General features: G+C 49.1%; 2 protein-coding genes across 3 annotated transcripts in view; one reads left to right on the plus strand and one right to left on the minus strand.

Annotated features, from left to right (window-relative positions):
• The window catches only part of LOC132447275 (protein phosphatase 1H-like), a 69,136-nt gene that overhangs the window by 4,998 nt on the left and 51,507 nt on the right, over positions 1-12,631 (plus strand).
• Positions 7,080-12,352, minus strand: creld2 (cysteine-rich with EGF-like domains 2). 2 transcript variants are annotated; one of them, XM_060037844.1, is made up of 10 exons: positions 11,988-12,352; positions 11,682-11,764; positions 11,201-11,311; positions 11,019-11,110; positions 10,281-10,457; positions 9,889-9,987; positions 8,987-9,070; positions 8,728-8,823; positions 8,059-8,205; positions 7,080-7,565 (listed from the first exon to the last, which is right to left on the minus strand). In XM_060037844.1, exons 1-10 carry the CDS (start codon positions 12,123-12,125, stop codon positions 7,510-7,512), a joined length of 1,083 nt encoding a protein of 360 aa, XP_059893827.1. In that variant the 5' UTR covers positions 12,126-12,352; the 3' UTR covers positions 7,080-7,509. The 2 variants fall into 2 exon arrangements, with proteins under 2 accessions (XP_059893827.1, XP_059893826.1); XM_060037843.1 differs by having other exon boundaries at positions 7,080-7,568; positions 11,988-12,351.

Raw genomic sequence — 12,631 nt, forward strand, 5'->3', positions numbered from 1 at the left:
ATTCATACCAGGGCGCACGTGCCTGGCAGGGTTAATGTCATGGGAATGTAAACACAGATTGAACCGTCTTTCACTTTAACGAGTGGTTCGAACGTGCTGTTCGGTTTGAACCTGCGCTGGCACTAGGTTGCCATCCTAGGTCTGTCAGTCCCAAACATCGTGCGGCTCTTGTTGATGGTTTGAGTGGAAGCCGCTGTTCTGTGCGCACACACAGTAGTCTGACGCCGTAATAATCTGAATAATTTCTGTCGACCTTCCCATGAATGGAAATGTTTATTTGACAGGGAAAAATGGGAATTCCTAGAGAGTTTATTTGTGTGCGTGCGTGTGTGTGTGAGTGGGTGAGAGTGTGTGTGCTTGAGAATAAGAGTGTGTGTATGATAGTTAAAGTGTGTGTGTGAGTGAGTAAGAATATTAGTGAGTCAGTGAGTGAGTGAGTCAGCTTGAGTGTGTGTGTGTGACTGTGTGTGTGTGTGTGTGTGTGAGACTGTGACTGTGTGTGTGTGTGTGTGTGTACCGGCCATGAGGCGGGTGACCAGGGTCTCCGTGAGCTGCAGCACGCCGTGGTCCACGTGCTGAAGGAAGCCGTGGGGGGGCAGACAGCGCACGGCCAACACTGACAACACTGTGTTATAGCCTGGAGAGGGGGGGAGGGAGAGGGAGAGGGAGGGGGAGAGGGAGAGAGAGACAGACAGACAGACAGTTGGGGTAGATAAAGAGAGTGTATGAGTGCAGATGTGACTAATCGAGCGCTATGCATGATGGGATTGTAGTCCTACATTGAAAATACAACAGTGTGTGTGTGTGTGTGTGTGTGTGTGTGTGTGTGTGTGTGTGTGTGTGTGTGTGTGTGTGTGTGTGTGTGTGTGTGTGTGTGTGTGTGTGTGTGTGTGTGTGTGTGTGTGTGTGTGTGTGTGTGTGTGTGATATGTTGGCGTTTGTGTAGTTGTAGTATGATGTTGGTTTGTTTGTGTGGGAGTGTGCGCGCACACGTGTGTAGTAATAGTAGTAGCAGTTGTAATGTTGTAATGTTGATGTCTATGTAGGTGTGTGTGTGTGTGTGTGTATGTGTGTTTGTGTGTGTGCAGTTCTCCATCTGGGATTCTCTGAGCAACAAACAGGGTGGGTGTGTGTGGGAGAAAGTTGGCGTGTGTAGTGTGTGTGTGTGTGTGTGTGTGTGTGTGTATGTATGTGTGTATGTGTGTTTGGCAGCCATCGCTGAATCCCATCAACCTCCATTCAGATCAATTGAATGAAGAACAAAACAATAACGACCAATCACAGAGTCAATAATGGACGGAGTACTCAATGACCCTGAGAATGTACCGGACCCTCTGATCTATAGGGCATGGTTCTGCTGGCCAGGTGGGGGAAGGGGGGGGGGGGGGAGGGCTGTAGCAGGGTGGTGAGTGGGCGTTCGAGAGAGAGAGAGAGAGAGAGAGAGAGAGAGAGAGAGAGACACAGGAAGAGGAAGTTGGCCAAGTCGGATCTGCCATCGCTCCAAAGAGCCAGCGTTGCATAACCTGCTGGTTCCTTCTCCTCACTACTCTCTCCTTTCCTCTCTCTCCTACCCTTCTCTCTACTCTCTCCTTTCCTTTTGTCTCACCTCTCCTCTCTCCTCCCCTTATCTCTACTCTCCCCTTTCCTTCTGTCTCTCCTCTCCTCTCTCCTACTCTTCTTTCTCTCCTCTCCTCTCTCCTACCCTTCTCTCTCCTCTCTCCTCTCCTCTTCTCCCTACTCTGTCCTTTCCTCCTGCCTCTCCTCACCTCGACTCTCCTCCTCTATTCTTGGTGTTGGATGAGAGAACATGAATGATGAGCTTATCTGCCAATTTGTTGACAAACTGATTGCATAACAAGAGCTACCACATAGTGTGTGTGTGTGTGTGTGTGTGTGTGTGTGTGTGTGTGTGTGTGTGTGTGTGTGTGTGTGTCACGACACGACAAGTCACGGTGACACACAATTCGCCAGCTCCCATGATCCTTGTGCCAAACAGAGATTGTCATGTGTACACAGAAACAGCAGTAAACGGCATTCATGTCAAACTAACGGGCACATGTTCAAAACAGAGACTGACTGCATGAGTACACCTCAAAGCAGAGACATCTATCTACTTAAAAACAGTACTGAGCATTGTGTAGCATCTTATCCTAGATATCTTTGTTTTATATGGGGAATGGGTTAACCTAGTGATTGTAAGTGCATGGCACTTGATTCTATGAACATCCTTACTGTACCGACAGCGATATATTGCTTTTTCTCTTTCTTTCAACAAATGTACTTATCGTAAGTCGCCTATTGGCTGCCGATGCCAAGGGACTTCTGTAATGTATGAGGACCTTAAGCATCCAGCCAACCACAGGATGACCTTGTGGAACCAAAGGCTCTGGCTGATCACTCAGAGCTGCATCGAACAGGGTCCCTTTGCACTCCCAGGGTCAGCACATCTTGAGAGACCAGCAAGACTCTGGGGAGTTGTCCCCGTGCAGGCCGTCTCTGTTTTGAACCGGTCCCGGTTGGCTTGACATAAGCGCCATTTACTGATGTTTTTGTGTATACATGACATTTTAGTTTTGGCACGAGGACGACGTGTGAGCTGGGGAACTGTGTCAGCCTGACCCTCCAAAAGAGACTTTAGTGGTGTAAAAATGTCATGTCGGACTGTCAACCAGTCTGACATGACAAGACAAGACCAGGTTACAAATTGGTAGATCTGCCTCCCTCTCACTCTCCCTCTCCCTCTCACTCTCCCTCTTTCTCCACCTCCCTCTCCACCTCATTCAAGGTCTTTCATCCAGCAGTGGGGAGAGGAGGAGCGAAGAGAGATGGAGAGGAGAGAGGAGGTGGAAGAGAGGAGAGAGGAGAGAAGGGTGAAGAGAGATGAGAGGAAAAGAGAGAGGTGAGGAGAGGAGAGAAGAGAAGAGCGGAGAGACAAAAGGAAAGGAGAGAGTACAGAAGGGGAGAAGAGAGGATGTAAAGTGAGGTTAGGTGAGAGGAGAGAGGAGAGAGAAGGGGAGGAGGGAGAAGAGGTGAGAGGAGTGTAGAAAGAAGAGGAAAGGAGAGAGTAGAGAGAAGATAACACTCCGAGAAAAACAATATCCCATCTATCAAAAATAATCTCCCGAACCAATGGCTGACCGAAATGTCACAAAGTCCTCATGAAGATGGGTTCTCATGAAGGTTTCTCAAACCCCCATGTTTGTCTGACACGTGCTAAGAGCTTGAGCACAGAAGATCCCCAGGAACTGTGAAGGAACCCCAGAACCTCTGGGCTTCTCTCATAGCCAGGTCGCCAATCATCTTTTCTTCAGGAATGCGTAACATCTGTTTCCTTCATAAGGTTGCGCCGTCGACGCACATTCCTCCGCTCACTGCAGGGTTCAGCAGGTTCAGAACCCAGCGGCTTGGACGGCTGCTGTGATTGGATGAATGCCTGGTAGTCCCACACCCTGTAAACCAATCAGAGGGCTGGTTTACTGTAGCAACAAACCTGTCAGCCAATCAGAGGTCCGGTATACTGTAGGAACCAATCGGAAAGCCAATCAGAGAGTTGGTATGCTTTAGGAGCCAAGCTTTCCGCCAATCAGAGTGCCGGTTCATTGTGGGACACAACCTGTCAGCCAATCAGAGCGCTAGTATACTGTAGGAGCCAACCTGTCAGCCAATCAGAGAGCTAGTATACTGTAGGAGCCGGGAGCCAGAAACAAAGATGTGAGTGAAACTTCACTGCTCTCCGTCTCTCGATGGAACAACTTAGCACGTTGTTTAATAAACTCACATAACGGCCCAAAAAGTCGGGAATCGAACCCCATGACCCCGGGCCCTCCAGGCACACACAGGCTGCATACCACCCCCCCCCCCCCCCCCCCCCCCCCTCCTGCGCTCTCTCCTCATGACGCCGTCTCTAAACGGCGTCGGGCTGTGTAAAACAATGTCATCGCCATGGTAACGCCGCGATCAACAGACGGCCAGGCTTTTTTTTTTTTTTTTTTTTTTTTTACAGCAAAGCCAAAAACATTCAGAAAATATTAGACAGCTTTGAAGCAGCGGCCAGCGGGTTAAGAGCACAGCGCTTTGATGTGTGGCGGCCCGCAGGTGAGGTTACCGCAGGTGTGGAAGGGAGAAGGTTAACAGAGTTACAACCCAGGCCAGCACCCACCCAAAGGCAGCCCCTCGGTACAGCCCTCCCACCCCTCCCAGCCCCCACCCTCAGTGTCTGAGCACCACCTTGTGTCTGTGTGTCGCGACACACGCATAAGGGTGTGTGTATCTGTGTGTGTCAGCGTGTTGTGTTTTTTTTCTGTGTTAATGTGTGCAGGTGTATATCCGAGTGCTTTGTAGGTGTGTGTGTGTGTGTGTGTGTGTGTTGTTTGTGTGTTTAGTGTGTAACAGACGCACAACTCAGACCAGCTCCAACCCTCCCACCACCGGTGTTTGAACACAGACTTGTGTTTGTGTCCGAACACGTTTTTTCCACCACAGAAGTGCTTTTGGTCGCTGATTGCATCCAGAATCGACTTAAAAGAGAGACCGAGAACAATCGAGGCTTATCATCGCTGTCTGACTCACGAGAAGACAAAGCTGTTTCCTCGTTTCGATTTCCAGGGCGGAAGATGTAGATTATTTTGACTACACATCACCATAACATCGAAGCATACAGTAAGCCAGACACGCTAAGCTATGTTGGCGCTCGTCATCTCTCTGTTGTTGGTGCCGGCGATAACTCTCATGATATGTCGTGGATGGGCGAGAAGACTGCGTTTGGGGTTTCCTACGGGGTGAACCAAGGGCAGGAGATGTGGGTGTTCTTGGGGTTTGGGTGTCAGACTATGAAAGGCAAAAACAGAAACTGAGAACTGACTACAACAGCTCATTCTTTGCAAGATCAAAGCAGTCTGTCTCTTCTTCTCTCACTCCTGATGGGACACATCACAGAGTAGAACACAGACACACACACACACACACACACACACACACACACACACACACACACACACACACACACACACACACACACACACACACATGTATGGACCAAAAAACATGCACATGCAGGCACATAAAAAACAGCTTTAGTTATACACACACACACACACACACACACACACACACACACACACACACACACACACACACACACACACACACACACACACACACACACACACACACACACACACACACATGTATGGACAAAAAAACATGCACATGCAGGCACATAAAAAACAGCTTTAGTTATACACTAAATTCTCGGAGAACCACACACACGGGCCCAAGCGGAGAGATCAAAGCGGAGTGAGGTAACGTCTGCCTGGGTGCTGATCTCTCCTAGACAATGGAGTGCTCTCCAGTATCTCTTTCTCTCTCTCTCTCCCTCACCCCTCCCCTCTCTCTCTCTCTGTCTGTCCCTCATCTCACCTCTCTATCATCTCACCCCTTTAAGCTTTACCTCATCTCACCCCTTTCTAACCTTTACTGCATCTCTCTCATCTCTCATCTCACCCCTCCCTCTCTCCCTCGTCTCACCCCTCTCTCATCTCACCCCGTTCTAACCTTTTCCTCATCTTACTCCTTTCTCATCTCACCCCTCTCTATCTCCCCCTTCTCTCATCTAAGCCCCCCCCCCCTTCTCTCTGGCTCTGTCTCTGTCTCTCATTCTTTCCGTCTCCTTCATCTCACTCCTCATTCTCTCTCTCCCTCTCTCCTCCATCCCCCCTCCCCTCTATGATGTCAGGGGGATAAGATGTGTTCATTCATGATGTCATCTGCCCCATCTCCCCCCATCAGTTCTGCTTCAACACAGTAGGACTGCTGGGTCCGGATCAATCCCCGTCCATCCCATCCCAGTCCATCCAGTCTCCGGAGGACTGGGCTGCCCTAGTGCCCAAGGCGAGCCCACATAATCCCAGTACTTCAACGCCTCTAATGCCCCCATCCAAACCCACTGGTCCCATCAACACGACTCTGAGCTCTTGACACTTACCCTTTGACCCCATGCTAATTGCCCAGCGCTCACCATGATGTCCTCCTTGTGCTCGGGTGTTCAGCCGCCACACGCCCGCGCGGTCCTCCCCGCTGGAGAACGCTGGAGAACGCAGTGTCGCCGCCCCGCAGGCCGGGAGTCGATCTGCAGGTCGACCCGTCGGGGGCTTCCGGTTGGTAGTTTGAATCCCGACCAGGTGATGAGGAAGCAGTGAGAACCAGACTGGGTTCTGATGAATATATGTAGACCGTATAACACCTATCGCTATAGGGGTGTGTGTGTGTGTGTGTGTGTGTGTGTGTGTGTGTGTGTGTGTGTGTGTGTGTGTGTGTGTGTGTGTGTGGGGGGGGGGGGGGGGGGTCTTCACTTGAGTTAGACTCGACAGTCGGGCACAAGAGTGTGCTTATCTGTGCATCTGTGTTTGTGTCAATGAGTGCAGGTGTATAGCCGAGTGGTTTGTAGGTGTGTGTGTTTTGTTTGTGTGTGTATCCGAGTGGTTTGGAGGTGCGTGTTTGGTGTGATGTTTGTGTGTTTTACATGCGTGTGTATACAAATGGGTTTCGTTGGAGTGTTTGTGTGTGTATCCGAGTGGTTTGGAGGTGCGTGTTTGGTACGTTGTTTGGTGTGTTGATTGTGTGTGCGTTGCATCCGTGGGTAAAAGGGGTTTCTTTGGTGTGTTTACCGGTGCAGGCAGGTCGAGACAAGTCTGTCTGTTGCTCAGAAATGGTGACATCGCTCCAAACAAGCTCATTACTCAGCTTAGAGATCCAAACCACTACATATCAGGCTTTCTGCTTAAATCCTAACAGCAGTAAACATGGGGCACTTCTATCCAATGCGACGTAGTGAATTCAGATCAATGTCATTAAGAGTTAGGGGCTAGAAAGCTTGCTCAAGGATGCCTACAGGTTGACTGCCGACATAGGGGGTCAAACCCAAAACCTTCACACCGTTTTCCGTTGAGCTCAAGTTATTCCACAGGAGAGTAGTGCCGCCTGGTGGCCAGTGGCTGACACTGCAGGAAAGATTGAATATTCACTAAATTGCCACTTATTGGCCTATATTAATAGTAAACAGGCATGTTGAACAGGCATTAATTATTTTAAGCAAAATGTTAGTTTATTTTTATGCATAAATCTTAATCCATTTCAACAAATCGGAACCACATTAATTTAACATTACATCTTTATTGATACCAGCGTCGTAATGCAACAGTTTAAAGACGGTAACAAAGGAAATACATCGCATGACAAGCAGACGGCAGAAAACGAGCGCGTGATAGGCCGACGAGATCTTCGGCCTCCTCCAATCCACAGGTAGAAAAGTCCTCCTGGCCGGAGAAGGACGTCTGTCCGTCTGGACGTGATAAGTGCTGCATTGTTCAAAGTATTTTTAAAAGCCCCCCCCCCCCCCAGACAGCAGGGTGTCGGGGGGGGGGCGGGAGGAGAACCGCTGTCCGAAGGCTCTCAGCCAATAGGAAGCACCACTTCTCATCCGGAACGGTTCCTATTGGTCCGTGTGCTGAAGTCAAAGGTCATCATGTGCTTGTGGACGCTCAGTCGCTGGCTCTTCCTCATCCGGCTCTTCTGAAGAAGATGAAGGTAAAATAAACAATACTTATCATCATGAACGTCATTTTGTTTATGTTCCATCTTACAGTTGCCGTTATAAATAATTGTGCACATTAGTACACTGTAACTACTGCTTCTTATATAACTGGTAAACGTTCCACAAAGACATGACTTCCACTCATTTCGTGAAGGTTAATGTCAGGTTCTAGTTCAGATTGGATGACTAACCCAGGGGGGTGTGTTGTGTACCGTGGTTACCAGTTCCTGGTTACCACGGCTGTATCAGCAGAGACACCAGACACTTCCTGCAGCTGGCCAACAGACTGGTGCATCGCTATGGCAACCAGACTGTCCCTGTTATCGCCCTTGCAACCGTCCCTGTATCTCCATAGCAACCAGACCTGCATCCCCACAGAAACCTGACCCTGCCTGTATCCCCACGGAAACCAGACCATCCCTGTATCTCCATAGCAACCAGACCCCCCCCCCTGTACCCTCGTCTTACCCGACAGGGCGTGGGGGACGCACCCCCCGTCCCGCTCCTCGTGGCCCTCGGCGCACACACACAGGTGAGCCCCCGGGGTGTTGACACACTGCTGGTGGTCCGCCGCGCAGACCACCTCCGCCCCCCCGCCGGAGCACTCGTCCACGTCTGGGGGGAGGGGGGGGGGGGGGGGGAGAGGAGGGGGGTTAGAGTCCACTGCTTCAGGTGGAGCAAGGCGTTAGCACTGCCAGGATGGAGGGTTTGATTCCCTGTCTCGCCCAACTGGTTGAGCAAGGCGTTAGCACTGCCAGGATGGAGGGTTTGATTACCTGTCTAGCCCAACTGGTTGAGCAAGGCGTTAGTACTGCCAGGATGGAGGGTTTGATTCCCTGTCTCGCCCAACTGGTTGAGCAAGGCGTTAGCACTGCCAGGATGGAGGGTTTGATTCCCTGTCTCGCCCAACTGGTTGAGCAAGGCGTTAGCACTGCCAGGATGGAGGGTTTGATTCCCTTTCTAGCTCAACTGTTAGGGTAGAGACTCTAGAGGTAGATTCCCAATCGGGGGCCACCCACGCTGATAATGGATGCAGTCATGGGATTGTAAGTCCCTCTGGATAACAGTAGTAATGTTTCATACAAGAAGGAACAAGGAAGTGATGTTCTGCAGGACGTCACGTGGTCCGGGCCTCACCTGTGCAGGTGCCCTCGACGTCATGGTAACCAGCAGCACAGTCCCGACACCCGTTCGCCCCGGCGCCCGTACAACCGGAACACACCTTGTCACACCCTGACACACATTATGGGATGGAAGAGCTCATCATGAGACGCAGACCGTACAGCTGAAATACAATCCTTCCCTTGGTTTGAGTAACCAGATAGAATACATTAAAAATAGTAATACATAATATTATAACTGAAATACAATCCTTCAGTTGGGTTCCATCTCTCACCCTTGCAGGAGAAGGAACCGTCGTTGTTGATGCAGTACTCCTCTTCACCACAGGGGGCCGGGTCCTTGGAACACTCGTTCACATCTGTGGAAGGAAGTCAACATCGAGGGAAAGGTCAGATAAGATAGATAAGCTCGATACGCGGGGCGCCTGAGTCGGACTGAACATTTATTTTGCAACAGTATTTTTCTCTTGACTCAAATAATTCGATATTAATTATTTGATTGTACATTAACAATTAACATCATATACACAATACAGTTAAAGCAATAAGTGAGCTGAAAAATCGACAAAGCTAATTTATCAGACAAAATATCTGCATTATCCATCGTTAATATCCATCATTCTTCTGAATTAAAGACAAACTGTAATCCGCATAGCCATGAGCATTATTTGATCAGTTATCAGTAAAACGATTAAGCACTTTTCTTTGATACATTAATACTCAGAACAACATGGAAACCCCTTTGAGTCGCAGACTGAAAGAAACCGGAGATATCATATCTCCAGGTCACCATGTTAACCCTACACCACCCAACAGACTTATCTGATCTCTGTGTAAAGTACAGACTGCTTCCACAACCTGCATTAACCTGAACAATCTACCCTCTCAAGGTCAAGCAAACACTCCTAAAGCATGACACGGCCGTTTAAGATTAAGGTTTGCTCAAACTTCTACCTTGACTTTGGGAAACGGTTGTGGATGCTAAAACAAAACACAGTTCAATAAACCCTGCAGACCAATTCTGTCATTTATCAATGTTTAGAAGTAGAAGGGTGTTCAAATTGTTCAGTGTCTCTTTAAGATATCAAGAAGAATCACAGTATTTACTAAGGGAGGGAGACTGAGAGATAACTACTACCAGCAGCGGCTACATTGGCTGACATGGCCGACGTCTTACCGACACAGGCGTCCTGCTCGTCTTCTTCCCAGCCTGCCTTGCACTCGTCACAGTCCTGATTGGTTCCCCCAGAACAAGACTGACAGGAGGCGTGGCATTCTGAAACACAAAACAAACAATAAAGTTGTGTTTAGACAAATAAAATGGAAACACAGCAATTTCCCAAGAACTAAATGCCCTCTTCGGACCGACAAATCAATCCGCGGAATAATTCCCAACAAATTGTCTTATTCTTGACCCCTTCTGCCCCTCCACAGCCCCCTAATCTCAGACGACAGCGAATGCCCTCCACACGTGATAGAGCTGTAACTGTAGCTCCATCCCTGGCCCCTAGAGGCTGCTACAGGGAAGCTGGACACAGTGCAGCACTAAGGAAGAGGCTTCCAGCTCACCTGAGCAGAGGGTGAAGGTGTCGTTCTTCACCTCGCCGAAGTAGCCGTCGATGCACTCCAGGCAGGACTCCCCCTCGTAACCGTGGTTACAGCTGCAGTGGCCGTCGCCGCCCCGGGTCGCGTCGCCATCGCACGCCCCGTTGCCATGGCAGGGGCGGTCCGAGCCCCCCACGCAGTCTGTGATTGGACGATGAGACGGAAGGTCAACCGGAGAGCAGGGTATGAAGACCGTCTGGTCTAAAAAGGATCTTTCAGCGGTTTGACCGAGACTCGGAACATTCAATACGTCCCAACAAGGACTTCCATGTTTTGAAAATCCTAACCATCACACACAATCCCCCCTCCACCTACATCCCTCTGATGCACTTATGGGATGTTAATCTTCTAGTGTGTTCTCATTGTCAGCCTGACATCCTACTATATAGGATGTGGTCAAGGACGTGATGCAGGATACTGTCTCTGTCTATTGTAAATATGTATAATTTATGACCTTATAGATGATGAATACATGTGAAGTCTTACCATCAGGTACAGTATCACTCTGTGACATACATCTAGCTAAGTGTAAGGGCATTGCCTCTGTTGTTGCTGTCTATGATGATATGCATCTTCATGACATTATAGATGATGTGTGTGAAGACTTTGAGCATCGGTTTTACCATCAGGTACAGTTAGGTACAGTTTCAGTCCGTGCCGCGGGACATGCATCAATCTAAGTGCTACATGAGCTCCGGGTACCTTTGCACTGTGGTCCATACGCCCCCTTAGGACAGCACACCTTAACGGACTCCACACAGAACCACTTATGGAGGTCCGGGTGTTTGGCCTTCCTGGAAAACAAGACGGGAACGTGACTCCCCCCTGGCAGGACCAGAGCAGCGGGGGAACGTTCATCCACTCATCCGGACGCACGCGCCTACCTCTTGAACCACCAGGTCTCAAACAGGTCCTCATGCTCCTCCACCATGCGGTTGCACTCGAAGCTGCTGCTGTCGCACACCGCCTCCAAGATCTCCGTCAGACGGATCTCACTGGGCAGAACAACGACGTCATACTACAACAAGTCATACAACTCGGGTAACCCAACACTATAGATCGAAGCCCCCACTACCAGCACTAACAATAGTTACAATGGTAACAATGGTTATACCACTTCTACTACTACAACAGTTGAAATATAAACTACATTAAATACTAGTGGTTATAATACCCCTAAGACAGTGTCCATAGAAACTAAATTTACGACTACTACTACTACATGACTTTTAACAGTGCTGCAAGAGTCAATATTACATCTGCAGATACTATATTCCGTCCAGGAGGGACACTATAGCTAACACTGGTCTAGTACTGCAAGACGAACCCATAGAGAGAGCACAAGCATCTAATGTGAATCCTCACCTGGTTTCATATTTTGACAGCGTTCTCTCCTCCCAGGCAGTGTTCCCACCACCAAAGCCCTGCTTTGCAGTTCTTTCAATCCCCTTAGAAGACACACACACACACACACACACACACACACACACACACACACACACACACACACACACACACACACACACACACACACACACACACACACACACACACACACACACACACACACACACACAAATAAGAAATAAAGTATCATCCAACATGAGCAGACCAGACGAAGCCCACCACACATGTCCTATGCATGTAGGGATTACGGCATATACAACCTACCTTTTTGAAGTTATCCGTCACCTGTCGACAGGTAGTGCACGCGCTTTTCAGATCTCTCTTGGCATCAGCCGTCCGGGAGATCCCAAGCAGCAGCAGCAGACAGGGCAGCAGCAGCAGCGATGGACGGATGGACCGCATCTTCACAAGCTGGGAGAGATCTCATGCACAAAGTCACCCCTCAGAATGAAAACATAACCCCGTGCACGGCTCTGCCAGCTCACTTAATGGGCCGTTTTAATCATTCAATCTAAAGTTGAAGGTGTATGTACATATGCAAAGAACCGTTTTATGTTATTTACATGCCGGCTAGTGTGGCTCAAAAACGGTACCCCTTGCGTTTCCGCGTCAGAACTGCTTGTGGGATTGTGGCCTGCGCTGATTGGTCCTTTTGAAGCGTCAATAACGTCGTGGAGCAATCACATGGCGCCACGCGTGGGGCGTCGTCGCTCTCTGGCTCGCTACACGTGGAAAAACCAGGAACGTTAAAAAATAAAACAATTGTAACTTTTTATTTCATCGATTACATTTGAAAAATATGTGCAAATATAAAGTGTCAAATAAAAAATAAACGAATTAATAATTACATATAAAAACCAACATAAGTATATCAGCCAACGAAAATAATGTGCCGTATTTGGACATCT

The sequence above is a fragment of the Gadus macrocephalus genome, chromosome 19, assembly GCF_031168955.1.
Source record: "Gadus macrocephalus chromosome 19, ASM3116895v1".
Lineage (NCBI taxonomy): Eukaryota > Metazoa > Chordata > Actinopteri > Gadiformes > Gadidae > Gadus > Gadus macrocephalus.